Raw genomic sequence first — 25,607 nt, forward strand, 5'->3', positions numbered from 1 at the left:
CTTACGCAATTACAATAGATTACATCACAAAAAATGGTTCCTGGCAGCGTAAAAATTTATAACAATATCCAACATTGGAATAAAAGCTAGATCGACGCGATTACTTCTTGGTTAAAAAGTTGGCAACAAACGCATTTCTCTGATCAGGCTCCTCAATCGTGTTTCTTCGCTTAGTTTTAGATTGACTCGCAATTGATCGATGACCGCGATAACTTTCATTTGTCTTTGATCGCCGAGCCAGCATATAAATTCTGACCTTGCAATATCTCGGTGGAAAATTGACTAGAGTATAAAAACCTTATTAACTATTTTATTTCTGTTAAAACTTTTCATATACATATAACATTGGTATCGTCATGCATTTTGTACAGCGGATAGGATAAAATTCCATTTAATCAGTTCGATTATGAACACGTTTATGATACAGTCAATATGTGTAATCGTTTTCTAGGTCTGAAGTCATTGTCAATTCCTTGTCTTCAGGGACACCGTTCGAATCTCATATCTTCCCCGATTAGTTTAGTAATGGATACATCGGGTCGTTTTATAAGTAATGCATAGAAAAGATTTTTAAATCACTTGTTGCATTGTTCAGGAATATAAAACAACGTTACTAACGAGATGACCTGAGACTTAGCAGAATAATGGTAATTTTAACACAGATTCAAGTTGGTGAAATTAAATTAATGAAATCGATTAAAAATAATTCATAGCACGTTAAGTCTGTTCGTTGGTAGGTTATAAAAATCTATTAACAAGTACTATAATAGCTATTCTAAGAGAAGAAACAGTACATACAGATCGCATAAAAGGATCCAACAACGTTAAAAAATGAATCAAAAGACAATATTAGTAAATCTTTCAGACTTCGCAATACCATAATTGTATTAAAGGAATCTTAATCGAAATAGAAGATCCAGTATGTAGGAACTTGAATTTTTCCCCGTCTCCACAATATTAAGAGTAAAACGTTACGTGTACGAGAATCATTATAACCGTAATAAATGCAATGGTATTTACTCAACAATAAATCAATCGATTCACAGTCTCGATTTGTTTCAAAGTTGGCAGATTTGTGTTGCGGTCTTTTTAGAATTTCTTACTGCTCGGAAACGCCAGCAACAAGTACGAGTAACACTAACAGCTAGAAAATTTCCGTTTCGTTAACGATCAGAATATAAAATGATATAAATTTCCTTTGCAGAAGCTTGAAGAAACGTTACTAATCGTTGAAATTAGTTTAATTCCGCAATATTAATAACGTTCTCAAAAATACGAATAAATTTAACGATCGACTACTCCTTGATTGATTAAATTAATTGTTTAAGCTCATCTCTATGCTACGCGCGTCATTTTGAATCCGTGTGATTCGTCCTGCTTTAAAAAGTCTGTATTTCCTTTTTTCTGACGAAGGGACGGCTTATTTCAACAAAGTTTATTATACTATTCCGGTACACGAGCGTTCGTGGATCGAGGCTGGCAGTCGATTAGCTGATCGAACCTTTTAACGAAGTCAATAATGCCTAACGGAGTTCGTGAACCCTTCTCGAGTTATTCGATACGCGTGCTTTGACGAAATGTTGCCGGTCGCTCGAACGATCGCGAGTTTCGTATTTAATAAATCACCACTTTCGATTGTAAAATGTTTCTCGCATTCTCCGTGATAATATATTGTATATATTTATACATCGTCTCGGATGGAGTTGCAACGTTGAACACATCGCACTTAATCGTTCATGAACTCAGTTTTTTCGTTCACTCGTAACCTCGTGGTCTCCTAGCAACTGAATTATTTCTCCGTGGAACAGTTACTCCGGCAACGGCGGTAAATTGTTTCCTAAATCGAGATTCGATACCGCATCGACCGATTTCCGTTGCTTTCATTACGTGCCTCGACTTCTGCGCTGACTCGCGGCGAGTACCGACGATGAGACATTTTTGCGATCGCGTTGCAAGCTATCTCATTAAAAAGCGAGTCGATTTGTTTAATCGTCGGCTATGTCATGGTCCTCTTCGGTTTCCGCTTCGTCCTCCTCCTCGCTTTCAACGCTTTGCACCAGCCTCGCGTACCTGTGTAAGAAACGAGAAAATATTCATTTTAATGTACACGATACTTCAACTACCTTGAATAGCTATGTATCTCCGTCGACTTATACATATACATTTACTTTTACGTCTCCATGAGAGTTTTCCTTCAATTTTCCTAGCCCTTTTTAATTAGTTTGTCACATGTACGACCAAAGAATCGTTCTAATAATAATTCGAAAACGTGTACGATTCATACAAGTTCTAGTTTTTTTCAGAAATCTCGAGAATGTTAGAAACTATGTTACACGCGTGATTAGACAGGGTGTGGTTAAATAATATGTACAAGTTTATTTTATTTGGAAACTGGACGCTTTTAACGCAAATTCAATACCATAGTCACTTCGATTCTTATTCGACACTGGTACGCACGGTATTAAGCTCACAGAATTATTATTATTATTTATTCGTTGAAAGCATGTGTAACCAGTCACTCTTAAATAATCAGGAACTGGGGGTTCGTAACAATAGTTTGGAGTTATCTCTTTAGGTCGAAAGCGGATTAAAGCGTATTTGTTTGTATCGCGCGTGCAGCGTCGAGTTACCATAAATAATGCAAAACGATCAAGGTATCTTGTTCGTGGGAAATTAATGAAATGTCGGAAATGAAATGCATATTGTACATTAATGCTTCAAAGTTTTCATTCAATGTCCGTACAAATAGGTTTTGGAACATTGGCCATTGCGAGCAGGTAATTCTTTACAAAATTCACCGTGCTTATTGATTCAATCTTTTATCTTAGAATGTATTTATTCGAATGTACAAGTTAAGTCAACCATAAAGTTTTTGGTATGGTCGTTTGCCATAAAATTACCTCAGATATGTAAATAATAAGAAGCTTACACTGTAAAGTGAATATTAATAAATAGTGCATAAATTTATTATTTTTAAGAAAGGCAGAACTTTCCCTGCATTGAAAATTTACAAAAATAAGTAACAGAGTGTAATTAAGTCTGTGACAAATATGGTAAAAGGAATGAAAAGGTAAATACAGTACCTGACGGTATATCAGACAGGAGTCGTTTTCCTCAACGTACCGAAAGACCATTCACTACCTCTAATTGGTGGCGGCGGTGGCAAAGGTTCATCGAGGTCGAAAGTAACGAACTCAGGTTGAACACCTGGACTGTATTCTTCCTCCTCTTCCTGTAAAACATCGGCCGTCGTACTGACCTGCAAAATGGAATCACGAACGTGTGTCGATGTTCGTCTGGTTAAAAAATTAATTTAACCGTGTCTTATCATTTCGTTAAACGATCGTTTCGAGTCGAAGATTCAGGAAGTAATCTGAACCAATTACAGTAATATTATCTTATTAGTTTGACAGAATATAACATTGCTCCAAATATTAGTCGATTGTTTTGTATTTTATACAGGGTGTTCAATCAATTTCTTTACTGAGGCTTCATTAAATTAAAAAATTTCCAATCATTCTGAAAAAATTATTTTTGGTTTCTGGGGTCAATTTTAATCATTTTTGGTGAATAGGCATACCCTCGAAATCCTACCCATTTTCTAGTAAAAAATTCGAGAAGGTGTGAAATTTTTCGGTAAAAAAAAAATTTCGAATCGTTCTAAAAAAATTATTTTTGATTTTTGGGGTCAATTTTAATCATTTTTGGTGAATAGGCATACCCTCGAAATCCTACCCACTTTCTAGTAAAAAATTCGAGAAGGTGTGAAATTTTTAGGTAAAAAATAAAATTTCGAATCGTTCTAAAAAAATTATTTTTGGTTACTGGGGTCAATTTTAATCATTTTTGGTGAATAGGCATACCCTCGAAATCCTACCCATTTTCTAGTAAAAAATTCGAGAAGGTGTGAAATTTTTCGGTAAAAAAAAAATTTCGAATCGTTCTAAAAAAATTATTTTTGGTTACTGGGGTCAATTTTAATCATTTTTGGTGAATAGGCATACCGCCGAAATCCTGCGCATTTTCGAGAAAAAAATTCTGTACAGGCGAAACTTTAAACGTTAATAACTTTTTAACGAAGCCTCCATCAAAGAATTAGTATTCTTGATTTTCGTCTTATTTTGGCCTCGAGAATCTCCCATTACAATTTTTCACCGGGGTGGTTGAACACCCTGTATAGTTTGCAATTTTTTTGCAAGAAATAATGATAACGATTTTAATTGAAACTTTTAATTTTCATTAGGGAGTGTATATTTTACCGTTTGAGTAGTAAGGTCCCTAGGAAATTGTCTGGAATAATCATGATAATCCAAATTCGGCGGGGGCGGGAGAAACTCGTCGAAGTCGACGTGGTCTACCGAATCCCTGCCGAAGAAATATCTCTTTTGATGCCTTTCGCAAAGAAAACCACTGTGGCCGATGTTCGCATGATTCGCGTGGTGCACGTGGTGATTGTCTAAGTGATACACGCCCTGGAAATAAGTATTATGAAAGGAGAACGAATTTTCAAACATAAAATGCGGACGAGTAAACATTTTATTAACCGATCTACCTCGACTATACGCACGAAGCTTTATTTTACAAACAAATCAAGTCTTCTTACGTAATCTAGCTTTCCAGCAATTAATAAACTGTATTATAGTCGGTCATAAATTATTTATCGTGCCAAAGTTAATAATGCAGCGTGTTAATCCCTGACAACTTTCATAAATTTTTTTCACGTTTCCGTGAAATTGCAATATTCTGAAATTGCTACGAATTAATTGCGCATTATTTAAATACGTCTACCTTAAGAAACAATATTACGTTACACAATAAACACGACTTTCCTTAGACGTTTAGACGCGCGTAAAAACGGTTTTGCATTTAAAATTATGCATAATACGGGAAACATTAAAGGTTCATTGTTTCAGGCGCTACTAGGTGAAATGCATAAAAGATACAGCAAACCCCAATCTGCATAATTATCACGCGTGCGCTTTATAACGCGAAGTTCTAACCTTCGTTCCATTAGCATTTTTACCATTTTTTTCCATAAAATGTTTAAAAAATTCTTGCAGCTTGACTTGGAACGAACAATGATTAACGTAAGGGATATTAAACGATCACGAATATGTCTATCGTTTAAGGTTTTTATTGAAAGTCACTGTCCAATTAGATACGTCGTCCAATTCACTTTAATTTTTAGTTTTATTGGTTCTCGAATTTATTAGAAAATGGAAGCTGTTGCACTTTTACAGACGTGGTAAGAATGAATGAAACTCTGGGTTAACACACGGTGCATGGATCATTGTAGGGTCTGGTATTGTTCTTTCCATTTTCTTTCGCGGTTTCGTTCTCTGCATCTCTCGTGTATCTTTTGTGTTTGCTTTCTGCATTTATTAACTGTTTATTTTTCATTTTCCTTGCCTGAATGTTCTTGTTCTTTTCCTCCCTGCGAACAGGTTGTTACAGCGCGGATCGAAAACGCTGATAATTCTACGCGAATGTGATTTTGCTCGTTTTCGCGTGGAATTAATGTCGTGAGCGCTGGTTGAAAAAGTTTACGTACGCGCCGTGACATAAATACGATGCACAATAGAACATCAATTATCTGAACATCGATTATCCGTACGTTGGTTATTCGTACGATCATCGAAGCACGAAACGAGATACGTGACAATAGCATCGCGAAAACCTGTTTGCTCTTTGAAAATTCTATTAAGCAGGCATAAAAAAGTAATTATCCAAAAAATTTCTACGTAAAAATCGTTAACGGGAAGTTGTTTGTTACTTGAAATTGAATTTACCTGGATAAATGATGCAAAAAATTAATAATCGGAACTTTGCCTCTATTGTGCACATGCTGTAACAATGTACTATGCAATCATAATGTTCCACGAATGCAGAAAGACTGCTGATTGCTACCACAGAGTTCGCGGACTCGATTATTTAATTGTAATCGCAGCAATGTTTCAATTACACGCGTTCTTAACGGCATAGAATTTTCGGTGCTTAATTGCAATTCACAGATTCAAAGGTAGCAAATTCCTGCATTCTTTCGAGCGAAGGGTTGTAAAATTCACAAGGGGAACATACGATGCATACACATCGATTTTAATGAGGCTTTGTGGGTTAATATTTGATTCGTTAAAAGCCATTAAGTCGAACGAAACAGTGACGAATATTTGTTGAAGTCATTTTCAGTTCTGCCGCATCATCATGTAGTTTCCTGTTAAATCTATTTCGTATCGATGCTCCAAGTTTCACCCCAGAACAATGTTGAAGGGTTAGACGGGCGGAGAGGAGTAGAAGTTGTACCATACATATCTTAGGGCGGTTTCCGAAATGTGCAACGCCTACAGGCCTGATGCTGTCATCCTGCATGTAGACTCTGCAGGAACGTTGAACGAGAGTCCTTTGTTTAAGTACACGTAACTCGACCACATTTCATTTTCCCTTCTCCGTTGTGTCAACTGCCCTTAAAAGCAGCACGAGTGGACTATTTGTCAGTAAAAGTTATTATATATTCTACAGGGTGTTCGACCACCCCTGGGAAAAATTTTAATGGGAGATTTTAGAGGCCAAAATAAGACAAAAGTCAAGAAATTTGTTGATTGAGGCTTCGTTAAAAAGTTATTAAAAAATTAAATTAAAAAATTTCAAATCGTTCTGGAAAAATTATTTTCAGTTGCAGGGGTCAATTTCAATCATTTTTGGTCAATGGACATACCCCCGAAATCCTAACCATTTTCGAGAAAAAAATTCCTTACCGAAAAATATAATGTCTGACCATACCATTGACATGTTTCACTGAAATTTCAAAAAATTTTCTAATCGTTCTGGAAAAATTATTTCCGGTCGCACGTGTCAATTACAATCATTTTTAGTGAACAGACATACCCTCGAAATCCTAACCATTTTCGAGAAAAAAATTCTTCATTGAAAATATAATGTCTGTCACCCTGAAAATTGAAACGTTTCAAATCATTCCGGAAAAATTATTTTTGGCTGCAGGGGTCAATTACAATAATTTTTGGTCAAGACACATATCCCCGAAATCCTACGCATTTTCGAGAAAAAAATTCGAGTAGGTGGACAAATGTCGTTCTACGGGCGGAACTTTGAACGTTAATAACTTTTTAACGAAGGCTCGATCAACAAATTGGTATTCTTGATTTTCGTCTTATTTTGGCCTCCAGAATCTTCCATTAAAATTTTTCCCAGAGTCCTTGAGAAAAGTGTACTAAACAGAACATTAACTTCAAACTTTTTTTGTATCAGTTTTCTTCGATAGATTTGATCAAAATATGTTTATAAAATGTGGGTAGTTCTATGGTAATGAATTTCCTTTCCTTAGAGTTGTTTTCAGTGTTTCAAGCTGCTATTGAAACCTTTCTCTATGTTTGATTTAAAGATTCCACGTATAGGAAACTTTCTCCAACTAATAAGCACGTTTGACGCAGGTAGTACTAGAGAAGTTTCGCAAGGTTCAAGCTTGAAAAGTTCCAAAAAACTCCTTTCGGAACGGCAGTTTCCTCTTTACGTTTGCTCGGATCGTCGATATAAATCGCTGTCGTTTCAACTTTATTTTCGCGTTAGAGTTTAAAAAGAGAAAGACTAGCAAGGTGAAGCATTACCGTGACAGTTTCGTTGAAAATTGCGAGACAATAACTATGGAATGAGTGTACGAGTTACCTTGCAAGAGAAATCAGGTCGCCTGGTGATTGGATTGCAGCCTATCGCGACGAATTCCTTTTACCAGTTGACTTTATAACTTTGATATTTGCTTCGAAATCCCTGTGCTTTGAAAAAGAACACTCAACGTGATTTTCATTCGTTTCTTTAGAAATTTTTAGTGATTCAGAAATTAATGTAAATATTATAATCGAGGAAAAGTTCACAATCTATTGATTAGTTTTGGGGATAACTTTGAACATTTTGGTAGTTCGCTGTTAAGGTGGCAAGCCATGAGATTAACTTTTGCGTCTTCGAATATCTGGCTGCGTCAAGGTTGTCAAGTTTCGTTATGGAGATGTGATCGAGTTGGTCGAAGTTCAATCACAGTAGAGATAAGTACGTTGCAACAGATAATCCTTAATACGATTATACTTCAGGTCCGTTACTCGTGAAACGTGTACCGCGTACGTGAACCGCTCTCGATGTTTAATTAACACTACTCCGTATCTCGAGATCGAAGTACAAGTAACTTTAACTTTTCCTGAAAGAGTCTACACACGTTTATTCAAAACATAATTGTGTCTATTATAAAAAGAAAACATCCTCCTATCAAGATTTTCGAAAGATTGAAAGTGCATTAGCGTTTGTATCGAAAGAAACGTGAAATTCTTTTTCAGAAATTTTTAAATCTTCCCATTACGAAACATTTACACAGTTGTTACTGAACGATATTCAGATTGGGGTTTATAATTAATATATTAAATATATTTTAACGTGGACAGAATATTTCCCATGATCTGTGAATGTCAACATTTTTATTGAATGGATTTTAAACGTTGCAATTATCGCAGAATATCGTACACGACGTTTGAGAATGACATCCGTATTGTTACGGGGGAACTTCCCCCACACAAATCTTAAAACGCAAACATAAACTTTACGCTCAAATTTGCAGCTCGTACACAAGAACTACGTGGATATTTAACTAAGAAGTTTATTTACATAACAGCTTTATCTCACGGTGGAAACTTTAAAATTGCAGCTGAGTTTTTTAAAGAACAAATTATCTTTTCTAAAACTTTGAGGAGTATCAAAGATTTACATTTAGTAAGAAAAGAGTAAGATTAATTTTATAAAACTCTTTGAGAATGAATTAAAGTAGAATCGAGTGTAATTGAAATTCACGCATTGTAGAAGAAAGACAATATTGTATTATTTTATTGTTAAATAAAATTCCGGTTTGCATCGGTGTCGGAACGAAAGGCTACCACTAAAAATTATTCTCACCGTTTTGATATTCTGCCAATAGAGACTAACGATTTCCAATTCGTATAATGAAAACTTTTAAGCGGATGTTAATTCTGTCCAAGTTTTCCAGTATGGATGAGCCGGCGCTAGGAAGTCGTGGAAAAGAAGCTAATACTACCAACCCCGTAATTTTTTCGCCTGGAATCTCTTCGTACCAGTTCTCTCTGGTGCCAAGAAATATACAAGAAAATGGCGTAAGTGCCAGCGACCTCGGTCGTGATGAAGCCACTCACGTACAGCAGAAATGAGAATCCGTACCTGTAGGTGAAGGGTGGTCCCTGAAATCGCAAGATTGCTGCGAAGATATTCATTCGTACAAGCGCGCTACAGATAAGAAGTAATCTAAAAGGTAACGAAGAAAATATGAGATCGAAAATTTCGTATCATACTTTCGTCGCTACGTAGACTTGGTTGTGAAATTTTACACTTAAATTTCACAATTTATACGAAGGCTTAGGCATTTAAAATTACTCTGACAAATATCTAAAATTTTCTATACTCTGCTTGGCATTTTATTTCGGAACGGATATCGTTTACGTCTCTGCGTGTCATTTTTCTATTAAATCTACGATTAAAACACGTTCCATTCGAGCTCGAAAGTTTAAATATTTTTTGTACACGCGGATAGAGAAACGCGATACGTTTAGATCATACTGGAATTTCACGACGAGCATTTGAGCCATTTATTCGATCGTTTGTTGTAAAAATAACTACATTTAACTGACCTCGAACGACGATCTTGGCCTAAGTTTACTACCAACTTCAGCTTTGAATACAGATATGTACATCACCATTCCCACCAGCATTAATAAACCTGAAAGGGAAAGCGATTTAATACCTGGGACCTTATCTCTCTGTAACAGCCCTGTGACAATTTCACGGAGACTGACCAGCTTAATAATAATCGATCGGGCAACCGTAACGCGATTGTTTAAATTTTAATCTACGCAGTCGAGTCTCGAAGGCTATTATTATGTTAAAAGTTAATCAACCGATGTTTGCAAGATTTTTTCTTTCGAAAACGACTAGAACAGAAAAAATATACGTTACACGGAGTTATACTCTTAAAGAACTGTTTGTACAAGCTTTTTACAATATTGAATGTCGATTCTCTGGTATTGAATCGTTTTTATCAATGAACGGAAAATAGTATTTGTTTAGCGTCGCTGCACAAAAGATCTCTGTAAAAGCTATTTCATTTAAAGTATTTAAAATCTAAAGAGAAAAAGATGACTATTTAAACTCCACTTTCGCTTATTTTATTATTGCAAGATTAGAGTGCAATTAGCGGTTTTAAATCCACAGAAATTCCTTCAGAAATGAATATGAACAGTGGCAGGGACGATTTGGTTTCTTCAATCCGGTGTTAAAATTCTTTCTTCACGCGGGGGATTATTGTTGTTCTTCGCAGGCGTAGCCACGGACTTAAAACAAAGTTTTATCGCGATTCTATCCGTTTTTATATCTGCCTGGTTCTACCGTCAGCACACAAATTTCATTTCTATCGTTACGTAAACCAACAAGACGCGCTCGTTTTTGTTCTGGTATTCGTAGCCCTTCTTTTGGGAAGTCGGTGTGCATAAAGTATTGCGTACAATATAAGCCGGTGTACTTTATTACTCACCGGAAACTATGAAGACCACTCCGGCGACAAAGACGCAGAGTCTGTGTCTCGGGTGAGTAACGTGAGCAGTGAAGTAACAAACTTCGGCTACCACTAGCAGCGATGTTGCAGCGAAGAAGAACATCGCCGACTTGGTAACTGCATCTGCGTAAAAAATATGGGCATGAAAGGCTCGAGGAATGGGAAAACTTCGCGGGCGAATATTTTCCTTTTTCACCCGGGGAAATACCCCTCGGTCGAAGTACGAGAACGTCGACGAGAGGAAGTTGAAACGATAGTGAAACGCGATAGTAATAAACAGCACGTTTTATAAATACCACAGGGGAACGCGCAACTACGAAACAAGTCGTTCCAGGGTGTAAAATAATTGGTAATAACAATGGTAATTTAACCAGCGATTTTAAGGTCTGCGTGCTGAAAATGGTATTTTTTATTTTTACAGAAAAGTTAAAACTCAAGATCAATTTTACTGATAGAATTAATTAATACTGTTCCACACGGTATAAGCATTTGGATTCTGTAGTGTCGTTGAAGAAACACGCATAAAATATAAACATGGGATCGTGAAAGAAAAACGACCTTTTTCTGCAATCTCGTATCGTTTGAACGATCCCTTTTCGCGGACGAAAACGTAGAAAGGGGGGGAAAAAGTGGTAAAGAGGGGAAAAATCGGGATGGACAAATTGTCGGATCCAGTTTATCATGGGAGGTGCATTCTCCCAGCTGAAAGCATTTTCCCACCGAATATTTTACGGACATGTCACACTCCAGTTCAGTACCAGACACAGGACACCTAATCAACCCCCTTCAGAGGCACACGTTTCTCATTCCACCTGTCTCACGGTGCGTTTTTCATGGTACTCACATGGTATTGCCATCGTTGAGTCGCTGGGATCCGGACTGTACTCCTCGTTTGGAAAATAGTCAATGCCTGAGCACTCGTATTCCATGCGGGAGCCTGCGGAAGACAAAAGAACGTGATTCGTACGCCGGTACCATCCTCGCGATATGCACATTTCCGACGCACATTGAGCGGTAAATTGTCCTATGGCCAACTAAATTCGTCTCTATTTTCGGTTATGTGTACGGATTCAATTTAGCACGGACGCGCGAATTTTTCTCGTCCACGGCACGGCTTTATAGTTCTTTCACCATTCTGTCATCAAAAAGATACGAACGGTCGTTATCTATATAACAACCCCTCTGTTTTTTCTATACGTATCGCAGAAAACACGTAGCGTCAAATATTTTATAAATTTCATCGTGGGGTCAATTGTTATATAAAATATATCATATAAAAGACAATCTTTACAAATTAACATTATTTATATTCTTAATGAGTTCGAATAAAGAACTTTTTTTTTTTGTACATCCAAGCAAGATAAGAAAATACTTTTTAGACATGTGAGAATTTACTGTGTCGATAATTTTTGATAATCTTTACGATTCTTTAAATAACTGGAAGTGTTTATAAAGGGAACAAAATGGTGGAGTCTATCTTCGTCAATGGATTGCTTCCCTTTTATAATTTTCCTTATCGACAGAAATAAAAAGAAAGTTGCTGGAACGATTGGATGGGTCGGAAGGGGACAATAAACGCCTTGTTATTTTTTTCTGAAAACTGTTGAGTAGACGAGGTCCTGTCGATGAGAGCATCACGGTGCACCATCCAATCTTCGCTTTCCAACACGATCTGCTCTCTCCAAAAGTAACTTAGCAAACAGCAACATGGCGTTTAGTTCTCTACTCGCTCCATGCAACTCGTTTTTATTCGCATGAGCGAAGAAAACTATAAAAGGGAAGCGATTCGTTGATGTAGACGAGGATAAAAGAAAAATCTCCGCCGACCACGAACAGCATTACTTTTACAGGGTTTCAGAACTATTTCCAACGTTGGAAAGAATGTTTCGACAAGTGTATTGACTTTCATAAAGATTAGTTCAATGGGGACTAGAAAATGAAATCACAGGGGGGGAAATATTGGACTTCTTTTTAATTCCGAACAAATAATCTTTTGTTCGTGAATTTTAAATTTAATAAATTTTTTAATTCATTAAAAGTTTTATTATGCGAAGAATTTAATTTGAGAAGCGTATTACTTTCTTTCGCCCTCGTGCTAAACTAATTAATTATATTATATGTGTGATATATATTACTATTTTCGAAATATGTGTTCATGTTAAAATTTTCAACTATTAGTTAATTTTAAACGAAGTAAAATTATTTTTCTCAATAAGCGTTTTGATTTTATTTTCAGATGTAAGCTGACTGGATAGACTTCATTGAATAAATTATTACTGACGACCCGCTCAAACCAGGTAAATTTAATGGCAAAAATATTGCTACGAATATTTAATATGAATGGTTGCAATTCAACTTCGATGTATCCAACCACTTATTTGATTCTGTATCGGTGAAATATTACGCGGTCGTTGATTTACTTTCGAAAATGCGGGGACGAGGCAAACGTTCCGTGTTTTAGATAAATTAATATTCGAATATTAAATTAATAGAGAAACATCTTACAGTTTCACTCGGATCGTGTTTATATTGAATTTGTTTCTGGCAAAACGAGTATTATATTTGATCTATTTCGATACTCAGTGTGCTACAATTTGTTGCAGAATGTTAATAAAATGTCGTCGCGTATCTGTTTAAAAATTTAGTGGCGGAGATTCGGTGGCGGGAAGATCGAAAATGCAATTGTCTCCGCCTTTTACCTGACTGCGCGAAAACAGGAATTGCTTGAAAAAAAGAAAGAAATTAAAAGGGGAAAGGGTGGACGAATGTAATTTGTATGTTCCGAACAAGTTCAAATTATCCAACCTTTTTTGCTGTCGTCGAAGCATACGTTTTTCATTTCACTCACAGGATTAAATTTAATTGGAACGTACCTGCCAAACAAAGGTAACCTGTGACCTGTGAACTCTGAACAACTCTGCACTGATTTTGTTTTATATTATTTGATCGAACAGAATCGATACCACTCTCAAACGGTTCTTGTATTTGGCACATTAAAAGGGACGTTGATTTTCAAACTTTTGTGCCTCTTTTTTTTTGTAAATTACTAAGAAAAAACTACTTGTATATATACGTATCGATGGCTCGAAGATTTTACTTGGAAGTATAATATGTTTCAGTTATCACTGGAAAGTTGTTTTTAACCCTTAAGTGGACTCTCGATCTGAATTATTTTACTTAATATTGATTTTTATTGATTGGTAAATGGAAAATAACTATTCTTCAAAGCATTTAAAAAGTAATGAACTAACGGAGGATCACATAAATTTACAAATAATTACATTGACTCATATTAAATAATTATTAGCTTGCGGAGAAGATTTAAGGGTTAAAACCAAATTGATGCAATGACGAATTATACGTTTTGAGTAGAAATATGCAATCCAAGTCATTGAAAGTATATTATTTTCAAATGTCTAGAATTGTATATAATGTCACATGAAAAACAGCAATTTTTCGTAAAGCAGACGCAAATAGAAATCTATTGATATGCTTTCTCAAACATCGCGATGAAATTAAAGGCGGCCGCAAGCTAAATAATCCTGATGCCCCGGCAAGCTATCAAACATTTCGCGCTACGTACTGCGAAATTAAACGGAAACAGGTGGTAAAACGCGAGCGTGTTTCCAGTGTATTTACCTTCGGTAGCCGTCATTAAATCCGAACCATTTGCGCGCACCGTAATAGCGAAAGGTGACGTCGCGATCGTCGATTATAGTCGGGGCGATGGACGGCGCATGGAAATTTTATTTACATACAGAATTTCGTATAAATCTTCGCGCGTGACGGGGTTCCGGGATCAAAAACGTCTCTCAAAAAAAAAAAACGCTTCCTAAGAGAACGTATAGCCCGGTAAACGGGGAACGGGGAATTGGGTTGGCAGGCGTGGAATAGTCATTTCCGGTTCGCGCCGGAAGTCGGCCGTATTGCCTCCCTTCGACAGTTGAGAATCGATATTCCAGGTTCGTTGTCGGCGTGCCCACCGGCAGAGTCATAACAGAAATAATAACTTGTCGGTGTGCATCGCGGTGCAACGATGCACCGCGGTTGCTGTTGAACCGTGACCAGGGAACCGGATATGTGCGGATCCTTTGGCAACTTCCCATTCTTGTGACTCCTCGTCCCCAAGACGCGAGTCTGTCACGACGGATACTGAAGCACTTCTTACTTTTATGAACGGAAGCTTATGAGTCTTGCTATCCGAGGATCATCGAAACTTTCGACCGAGGAGTTATTCGCTCGCAGAAATTGGGGACACTCCTCGAAACGAATACGAAATAACGCGAAATTTTATGAAATTAGTCGGCGTCATTCATCGTTTATCTACTTTATTATATTTAAGTACATTATTACAATAATTAAATCATTTTATTCGACTGAAAAATATTTGAATTGAAAAACGAACCTTGATCGAATCTATCGACTTCTTCATTTTGGACTTAACGACAATGGTGTACAATTTTAGATCGATATTTTTTTAATAATTCGTAACTAACAAATATTTATATAATGACATAATTATAGTAATAACGACCGATAGAAATTAGGATTTTGCATACATATTTGCAAATGATTTGAAGACCGTCTCTTGAGCAATAACTATTTAATAAATCCCGAATTCTCCGTGTATGGAAATAGCCAGCCTTGTTGCGTTAATTCTACAAAATCGTATATCCCAGTGATATTTTCATCGTTTCACTGCGCGTTGCGTTGTTATCTGTACTTCGAGTGGTCAAAATTAATGCCAAAGGTAAAAAGAACACGCGGTGCTAGCGTTTACTGTCAGGGATATGAGAGATATAAAGTACATGCTGCACTCGACTCGATTTATGATCATAAAATCTGTGCCGGCCCGAATTATTTCATAAAGAGAAACAAACGAGGATTGTTCAAAATTTTTTTTAAAGCTGAACACAAAGTCTCCAACGTATGTAAAAATGTGGTAGCTCTGAAAAGAGCTAATTTCATTCTGGAATTTTGGAATTTTAATCTGGGCACTATAGAACGCAGATTTTTAATCTTAAAATAAAGAAAAAGACTTTATCGAAATGTAAAGAAATTATAAAAAAAGAATGTTATTTTAGTATGATGTTTAGTGCGGGTAGAGTTAGTGTCGGTGACAATTTATGGTTATTTTCGAAAAGTGCAACGTCAGTAAATTTAGTGCTTTCACTGTGCCATGGAGATTGTATAGAGATGTTGCACAGGATTCTTTTGTCATAAAATAACTCGCCCGTCACGTGCCATCATCCCTTTTCTACTGCATCATTTGTCATAGAGACTGGTCCCTACCCTAAGAAAAGTTACCTGATATTTTCCAGCCATACTTTGATCCTTAAAAAACGTGTAAGACACCGAACTTCGCTGAGACATTCTTAAAAGTGGTATTAATGTCATCGATCGAATAGTAAACCTAGCACCGTATTCTAAACCCTGTGGATAATACATTATCTAATTGATCCAGCTTCGATTTCTTGACGATTTTCTTTACAAAATTTTTAAATGTAAACCTTGCAAATTTTACTATAAAAGGTGTTATAGTTTATTCGCAGAGAATTCCTCAAGAAAGTCTAAAACTCACTGAAATAGAGGAATAAATTGGAACTAAATAGTTAACGATGAATAATCAGAATTCTATTGTATTAACAACAACAGTAAGAAGAAGAAGATTTTTCTGATGGTCTGTTTATGCTGCTCCCTTTTATCTAGCCACTCTGACAATCGTTTGCGGTTGTCACGAGCAAAACATTTTTTGTAACACGTAATAATTCGATCCAGAGAGGGATAGCTTTTGTTCAAAAGAAATAATGCTGAGCAGACCTTGTTCCGACATAAGTTATCGGTGGGCGTCAAGTCACGCGGGACCCACTTGTCACCCACATCTTCCTTGTTTTTTCCAATAGCTTTCAGAGGATAAAAATACCTTTCGATGGCAACATTTAAACATACAGCAGGCTTTCATACAGTCACAGCCTCGATTTCTCGTTCCCTTTCGTAACTTTATTTTCCATTATAAAACTTAAAGAAGTCAATGTTGAATAGTTTGTTGAATAGTCTGCAACTGAATGAATAATTGTTTTCTCTGGGTACCACGGTATCGACTTGGAAACAAAGTTTTATAAAAATCGGTGTCCGACCATTCTTGATAATTCACAGTGACTTAAATTTTGGCGTCCATGGTAGGGAGTTTGGTGAGTGTGTCGTGAAAATTACGGTTAAGCAAGAGACATTATGTTCCTGTGAACAGTGTCTACCTTAGTTCGCGATTTAGTGTCGCAACTTCGCGAAAATATTTCTTCCAGGGGAAGAGAGCAGTCTCTGTAATGAAGAATTAAAGTTCGCGTCGGGGTTCTATTCTGCAAACTTGTGAATTTCGCTAGGGTTTAATATTTTTCAGTTATCCCCCGCGCGTAATTGTCCTCTCAAATATCCAAAGAGTTTGCGTTAATTATTAAATTAAAGAATAAGCAGAATAACAAAACAAAATCCATGTAAATTCTGTTGTACCCAAAGCCAACTTCCTACGTTACACAGTTTAAAGAATGATTCCACAATTTACGTTTCCAATTTAATTTAAATGTTTGACAGTTTATCGTAAGAACTTTTCGAGCATTTTCGAAATCGTTGACATTCCTGGACATGTGGGACGTAGTATCGAATCTTGGATAACCGACGACGGGTGCAGTTCCAAAAGATCTCGAAGTAAGAAAACTTTTTCAATCTGCGAGTGTAATTGTCGAGCGTACCGTAAGCATTTTAATTAAAAGAATGTTCATTTCTCGGATGGCTTAAGTTTGCCAAAAGAAGGAGAGCGAGGCGGGCGCGTTCCTTTTATCTAGCGGGCGTTTCGATTTCCTGATGCTCTTTTAAAGAAGGAACGGGAATTCGCAGTGAGTCGGACGAGAGGCTTGGCCGGAGGTGAAGTTTACAACGAAATAGGATCATCCAATTTACAACTAAGATAGGAGAGGCCGGTTCATTGCGCGGCCCGTTTCCCCGGCGTGGTATTATTTAACATCAACATGGCTAATTGGTACGAACGGGTCGAGCCACCTGGATACGTTACAAAGACACTGCTTTATTAAATGCACTGAAACATTCGTCACGTGTCGCGAGTTTTAACGTCGCGAGCCTCGGATTCGATAACATATCCGATTTAACATTAAATTCCGAGCCGTGCTCGCTGATTTTCAAACTGGGTAATGTGATCACCTTACATTGTTCTACTGTTAATGGATCGATCGAAATTTTGTTCGTTTCACGTGACATAGTTCGAATCTTTCGCGCATGCAACGACCGTCCTTTAAACCACGTTCATAGTTAAAAAACTCGGTGATTCTACGTGAAAAAATGTGTCGAAAATATGAAATTCGAAGGTGCAATAGTAGTATAGATAGTAACGTACACCATAAAGGAAGATTTCTTTTGCGTAGTATCATGCAATATTTATTTGTTTGAAAAGAATGTCTGCCAATCACATAATTAATATACGTAGAAATTGTTGGTAATAAATTAATTGCGAGGTAATAAACATTTTGGTACGACAATCATGCATCAACGAGCAAATACATCAAGTGGTTCATAATTTAAATTATGAACCGAATACGTTTATTCTGTTTTAACGAACCAGTTGGTTGATACTATTAACGATTCCCTTAATAAATAACATCCATTAATATTTCTACGCAATAGCTATTATACTTGTGTACTTTCAGGTTGACATTGTTAGCCACGCGATTAAAGTTTTTATGAATTCATGAACTTTTTATGCACGGAATTAATCGTTTTAAAAAGTTATTTCATTTTAAAGTTTCGCTTCTGCCCTTAAATGTTTCGAACCACTTCATTGTTCTTCGACGTTTATGCATCGGAGCATTATCTTGTTGGTACGTCCAAGAATAGATTATAAAAATCTTAAAAATGTCAGCGATAGTTGTGATCCGCGTACGCATCGACGTTGCAAGTTTAATTAATTTGCAGGAAAAAAGGGATGAAATAATTTTTCCACGAAACATTAATATCTATCCGACCTGGATCTTTCGAGTTTGATTGCTTTTCGAAGGTAAGAAGTGATAAACGCTCTCCGAACCTTCTTAAGTACAGGGAAGCAAAAAGACTTGTTAGACTTTCGCAACAAGTTGCAAAATTGTGCAACGAAGCTTGAAGAAGGTTCTATGATGAACAGAAATTGTAAGACGAAGTGGATCATAAATCCTTGGTAAAAGTTCTCACGGAAGAGCATCGTATCCCCCTTTTAGGGCAGTCAAAATTTACTTCTTACGGTATCGTTCGACGATTACTTATCGTGCCCTTGTAATACATTTAGAAGATCATCAAGAACCCTTGCGTTCGTTAGGATTTATGGTAAAGAAACTGACCCCTTGGACATCGATGTTTACAAACTGCTTAACGTTAAAAGATGGGGCTGTTCGCGAAACAGCCGCCAAACGAAAGGAAGAAAAACAGCCAAAGCGATCCTCCCCGTTGAATCGTCACCTTGTACACGCAATTTACTCAATCTATCTCTTCGTTCTTGCTTGATCCCGCAAAATTCGAGTCCCTTCGACCGCGATAAAAAGTTATCCGGTGGTTGAATGAGGACGGGAGCTCCCCCATCGACAGTTCTGCTTTTCCTTTTTTCTTTATCTGCCTGGCATAGCCGGCGGCATCGTTCCTGGTAGGCATGGAACGACTGGAGACCGACTGATGGCGGCAGCAGGAGAGTGGTTTCCGGTGCCCTCGGTAACGAGTCATTTCCGACCCACTGTGCTCGTCTCCTTCAGACCGGGTCCCATTCCATGGCGTCATTCCCATCCACAGAGCCTGGACCGGAATCACAGAACGCTTCGCGAATATTACCAGTTAAATGCTTTCTGCCCTCGTCTCTGCGGAGGGCAAATCTTGGTTACTGATGGTCGGATAAAGGGGAGGATGAGAAGTGTTTGCAACAGGAATCGGTCGCGTTTCGTGTTTGTTTTATGAGAAGTAATATTTTATAGAAAAGTGCTCGTGGCGTTGGAACGTGTTCCATTAAAACGATTAAAGATATTTATTCTGGAAGATACCAAGTTCTTTAAATATACATTCTGCAAAGAAACGAGTTCGTATAATTTAACTTGGAATTGTTGCTTTCGTTCGCGATATTTTATTGATAAATATTAAGAACGATGAGACACGTGTAACGGTGTTGGGGTGCCTCAATTGTAATTGACCTTTCGACCGAAAATAATTTTTCCAGAACGAAACTTTTCAATTTTCAGGGTGACAGACAGTCATGGTCAGACATTATATTTTCAATGAAGAATTTTTTCTCTCGAATTTCTTAGAATTTCTACATATTCTACACCAAAATACGCGTTGTTTGCCTTTTCAAACTTTGAAATCCTCCAATCCGTTCAGAAGTTATGGCGTTTTAAAGATACGCATGTGAGACATTTACGTTATATTTTTGATAAGGAATTTTTTTCTCGAAAATGGTTAGGATTTCGAGGGTATGTCTATTCACTAAAAATGATTGTAATTGACCCGTGCGACCGAAAATAATTTTTCCAGAACGATTTGAAATTTTTTTGAAATTTCAGTGAAACATGTCAACGGTATGGTCAGACATTATATTTTTCGGTAAGGAATTTTTTTCTCGAAAATGGTTAGGATTTCGGGGGTATGTCTATCGACCAAAAATGATTGTAATTGACCCCCGCAACTGAAAATAATTTTTCCAGAACGATTTGAAATTTTTTAATTTAATTTTTTAATAACTTTTTCACGAAGCCTCAATCAACAAATTTCTTGATTTTTGTCTTATTTTGGCCTCTAGAATCTCCCACTCAAATTTGTCACAGAGGTGGCTGAACACCCTGTATATGTAATTTCGTCTCTTTTTACATTGAAAAATGGAACGGTAAAACTATCAGCGAGTATTATCAGTTGAATAACATTTAATTATTTTCTCCGTGGAAGAAAATCCCCCGCGACACTAAATAGGAAGACCTTGCAATCATTCTCCCAAGCTAACACATTTAACAAAACATTTAAAAACATACACAAACGAAATATATAAAATAGTTTAATTAAACTGTAGGCATTGATTCATAGAACGCGTTTATATCGATCATTCGTTAACAATATTCTCCGGTAGTTGCATAAAATCATCGTTCGTTAAAACCACGTCGAGGAAGAAAATAACGATGTAATTTAAATGCATTAAAATTCAACGGAAAGCAATTTCTTTGTTTCGCTCTATTTCTTGTTTAGTCCCTAATGGTTGTTTACTCAGTTTCTTGTTTCCTTTGCGGCGTTCCATTACTGAAATTTTTTTCAGTTATATTCTTTCATGCCTCTTTATTTCAACTTTAATCTTTTGGGCATTTTCCTTTGACGACCGCGAGTGGCAAAATTTATTTAAAATTCCTAGATTCGCAATAGCAAGGTAGAAAATGGCTCACGCGAACTTTGAAATTATTAATGTTAACACGGTGCGAAAAATATGATAAGAAGTCAGGGCAAAGAATATTCCACGAAATATTCAAGTTAATCACAAGAGTTCGAAACGTAAAAAGTTTCCCGGCTCTTCGTCCAATTCTTTCGAGGAAATGGAAATTTTTTAAATGTGCCAAAATAAGTAGTTTAAGGTGCAATTTCGCGACTACAATGAAACTCAAAGGGTCAGAGGAGGCAAATGCCAGTAGAAACAGACGGTCGTGTTCACCCATAAGAATTCTACGCACTAAACTCTAGCTATAACGTTACTCCGGGGATCTCGTAAGTCCTGTCGGTTAAGTTCGAGAAAAGTTCACTGACTGCTATGCAAAGTAGTCGGAACAGCGAAATGGAAGACGATATCTGGAGTTGTCGAAATGAAAAATCTACTTATTAAGAATATTGATTAATTTCGAAACTATTGCTCTCGGTTAAAAATTCGAAAATTAAAAACTAACATTGAGACGAAATTATTTCTGGAATTCATTTCAAATATTACGTTTTCGTTCTTTCGTCTTCAAAGAAAGATAATGAGAAAATTATATTCTATGGAAAAATTTTAAGACTCTATAGACCTTGTCATAAACGATTCATTCGGTCTTAAAATTTCATACTATTGCAATAATGTTTGGAATGGTCCACAGGACATTGAGACAGTCTGTGAACAAGTAGAAAAGTTTGGAATACGTGTTACCCAAGAGAGAAAGCAGAAGTTGATTCCCACGACGAGGTAGCGTGGACATTTGAAAATTAAATGCATAGTCTGTTCAATGTTTTAAATCTATATAAATGGACGGTAGTTATATCGTAATACTATTTCGTTCTAAAATGTTATACAAATTTAATGTATCCTTAATGAGTTATATAAAATGGAATTTATTGGCGCGATAAATTCGATATTTCTGATAAAACAAGAATAATTGTCCAACAGCAGATACGGGCCGATATTATTTCAACGACTATTATGAAATATTACTGTTCGAATACATTTTATTCCAATTTTAAACACCTGAGTAAGAATTTCTTTTGATACATAAAGGTTATATTAAGATTCCAGTGTATCATTTTTATAAAACGACAAAGTATAGACTTCGATAACACAAGATCCTGTCTTGTTCGGTAACGTTCATCACTGAATTATGAAATTCCTTTTATCGTGCTTTTACAATTTCACGTTTTAAGGGAAGCTTTATCCGGAGATCAATGCAACGAGCAAATAAACGAAAAACACTCGTTTTGTCGGTTCTTGTTGAGCTACAGACATTGCCAACGTATCGCGAATCCCGGAAATAATATTGTCTACGACGAGTGTCGTCGATATCGACGGGACACGTTTGTCTCTATGCAGATTTGAATTTCTCAATCTGGCCGAATGTGTTTGACGACCACACGGATGACGTTTATTCAATTATTGGGAATATTAATCATTTAGTATCATGGAACGTTACCTTTGACGCTCGAAACTAACTAAAGAGAGACCAAGGAAGTATGAAGATTAATAACTGAATAAGAGGAAGCAATTACATAAGAGGCGTACGTGGTTTTGAATAAATTTTAATCCAGCTCCATTTCTAAAATTATTAATTAATAATAGTATTGTTATCCTGTTAATTGAAAGAAATGTATCCATTCATTAGAGGAAGTTAATCACTATTTGACTGTGGATGACCTGTTAATTAGAACAGTTAATATCCTCTTTGACGGTTTCACTCAGAGGATAAAGCGTTCTTTCAAAGAAGTTTTAAGTTCTTTAGAAGTATGTATTACAGGAAACTCTTCAGACCTTTGGTTCTTGTTTCTTCCGAAGAAGCAAGCTAATTTTTATAGTTTTTTGCCAATGATCGCTAAAGATTACGAAATCTTTCTATGATTTCAATAGTCTCTTTCAACTTACGAGTACAAAATATGCAATGCAACACTGTGTTTGAATTATACTATAAGTATATTATATCGTTTACTAGAAGTTTAGTCATATTCGATCATTTTCACCATTTATAGGAAACCTCTGGAACGGAATGTCCATTGTTGTACAGATCTGTAGTTTCTTATTGCACCGTTTTTAATAAAACATGCAATCTCCGGGTTGGTACGAATTCCCCAAGTCTCCGATAGAACGGTTTTGAATAACACGGAACCAATTGACCGTGTTACTCGAGGGTCAGGTGATGTCGAGTGAAACTCAATTCGATTTGGGGTCTGCGGATCTGATAAATGTCTTGTCGATGCATTCGGTGACCAGACACTCGGTCCTTCGAGACGGCATTCGATCGCCTTAGATAAAACCCAACGCAATGATCTAATCTTTCACTCGCGTCGCTTAGCACTCCTGGAAACAATGAACTTCCTAATTTATTTCGATTTAACTTCAATTTAACCTTATAACGTCATACTACACTTCTCGATATTTTAGTAAACGTTTATAGTTAAATACTAGGGGTTAATATTATTTTATTATTCCGAAGTCAACGAATAGAGATCACAGCTTTGAAAGTTTAGCAAAATCCATAAGACATTGAAAGCTTTTCAGAATACGAACGGATATATTATATTTATGTAGGCAGAAATATCGAACTTAGGGACGTAGAGAAAATATAATACGTTTTAACATCGGATGAATTTACAGAAAGATCCAGTTTCGATTGTATTAATTTAAATTAACGTGGTTTGAGAAGACACGTCGCTATAAGAGTCATAGAAGGTCCCGTATAATTTTCTAGAATTGCATTTCAGCCAAAAGGGTAGGAACCCTCGGATCTCTCTGGTTCTCAAAGTGGCGGTTCGTTTTGGCCAATCAGCATCAACGCACACGCGTGTGATCATGGCTTTTACTCTTTGACGCGGTCCGTGGCTCGATAAAAAGACCCGAACGACGTCGAATTAGATTTTCTTGGATACGATTTCGTTCCTGGGAGCGCTTAGATGCACTTCCCTCGAAGATCCCAAACAATCATAACGGTTCGTGGCGCATCCTTTCAGCGAGAGTTTTTCGAGTTTCTTTATTGTGTCCGTTATCGCGTCTACTCCGATATCTCGAACATGGACGATATATAAACGGATAGATTGTTACAAGATCGCGAGCTCTGAGAGAGTGCTTGATAATACTCTTTCGTAGCATGTGGGCTTAAAAAGGGTTTGAGAGGAAGATCGTGCAATTGAAAAAAGGAAGTATGTTTGTTATCTTCTTGCGTGATGGGAAATCGACAAAGCTGCTTGTCTATAATTCGTTTCGTTCCATCAGAATTTGTGTTCACCGCGTATTGCGGATCTTACGACGTTATAAATAGTTTTAATTTAATCGCTATAATTTGTTTCGTTTATCTTCCCGCGGATACAACGAGGAGCAGAGTAGTTCCGGCAGTTTCGCTTTAAGATAATCGTTATAACTTATATTACTGTTGTTTTTTTTCTGAACTTTGTAAGCTGCTTACGCTGTAAGCTGATTTTCGCAATTAACAGGAATATTGTACCCCGTTTTAAGAAACAACGACGTCAGGGTGAAACGATTCATCTGCTAAGCATTCTAGATTCTGTTAATTCAAACATATTCTTCGCGTTAGATATCTCACAGTTAAGTAAAATTCTATAAGTTTCTTTCCCCAGTAAAATCTTATTTCTTTTCTACTTTTCAATTTTCTGATGTTGCTTAAAAAGATCACTATTTATTCTCGTTGGAAATATTATCCAAAGTATGTATTTTCTGCTATTAAATTAATCCTGTATGAACGTTTCGAAAATAATAACAAATAGTCGATGGAAAACGTTGAAACGATAAACGGCTTTACTAGGATTACAATATTATCGAGTTTACAAGTACACCCTTTATTTTTGTTAATTTCGATATTATTTTACACAACAGACGGGCCCATTACCTGGATAATACGTTAAATTGATATTTTTATAACTTCATTGTTCGAAATCCCGGAATATGGAACCCACCAAATATAAAATGCTCGTAGAACCATTATTTCTTCAATTTTTATGAATCTTGAGCTACTAAAAAATGATCATCCAACAAACTATAAGTTAGATAGCCTCATACATGGGCATGCTCTACGTGAACTACAAAAGCAGACTACAAACTATAACCAGATAATAGTAAACAAAAAAGATGGTCTCGAAAACGAAAGGGATAAAATCCAAGTGAAAAATATGCAAGTAAATCGAGAAATTACTTACTTATGGCAACGCAGACTCTCCAGAGGCCACTGTAGGTGACTTTGCTGTCAGGTTCGACGGAAGTGTTCGAAGAGGTTTTCGGCAGTTTCTCTTCCGTGAGAAGCCACTCCCCCGTGCTGATGGCAACGGTAACGACCACCAACGATAGCATAGCAGAAAGACCGGAAGTGATACCAAGACCGCCGCCGCCCGCGTTATTAGCGTCGGTGCCAACAACAACACTGCCTCCAGATGCACCGGTAACAACACCTCCAGTACCAGCACTTGAAGAACTGGCACCGCCAAGCCCGTCGCAGCACCAGCAACAACAAGACATCACCACGTGCCTCCCTCTTGTCAT

The 25,607-nt window shown here is 36.8% G+C and overlaps 1 protein-coding gene across 1 annotated transcript; it reads right to left on the reverse strand.

Moving 5' to 3' along the window:
* Nucleotides 1-1,447: 1,447 nt before the first annotated feature.
* LOC122396813 (voltage-dependent calcium channel gamma-7 subunit) lies at nucleotides 1,448-25,607 on the reverse strand. The gene is made up of 8 exons (XM_043395514.1): nucleotides 25,268-25,607; nucleotides 11,457-11,549; nucleotides 10,592-10,735; nucleotides 9,693-9,781; nucleotides 9,090-9,245; nucleotides 4,260-4,472; nucleotides 3,084-3,259; nucleotides 1,448-2,070 (listed from the first exon to the last, which is right to left on the reverse strand). Exons 1-7 carry the CDS (start codon nucleotides 25,605-25,607, stop codon nucleotides 3,095-3,097), a joined length of 1,200 nt encoding a protein of 399 aa, XP_043251449.1. The 3' UTR covers nucleotides 1,448-2,070; nucleotides 3,084-3,094.

The sequence above is a fragment of the Colletes gigas genome, unplaced genomic scaffold, assembly GCF_013123115.1.
Source record: "Colletes gigas isolate AHSC1104 unplaced genomic scaffold, ASM1312311v1 Colletes_gigas_Sc00008, whole genome shotgun sequence".
NCBI classification, from domain to species: Eukaryota; Metazoa; Arthropoda; class Insecta; order Hymenoptera; family Colletidae; genus Colletes; species Colletes gigas.

Excerpts from the sequence above, each read along its gene's own strand:
- LOC122396813 (XM_043395514.1), bottom strand. The coding sequence starts at position 25,607 with ATGACAAGAGGGAGGCACGTGGTGATGTCTTGTTGTTGCTGGTGCTGC. Across the intron at positions 11,550-25,267 it reads GAGAGTCTGCGTTGCCATAA|GCTCCCGCATGGAATACGAG; the intron begins GTAAGTAATTTC and ends TGTCTTCCGCAG. Across the intron at positions 9,246-9,692 it reads GGCCAAGATCGTCGTTCGAG|GGACCACCCTTCACCTACAG; the intron begins GTCAGTTAAATG and ends TTGCGATTTCAG.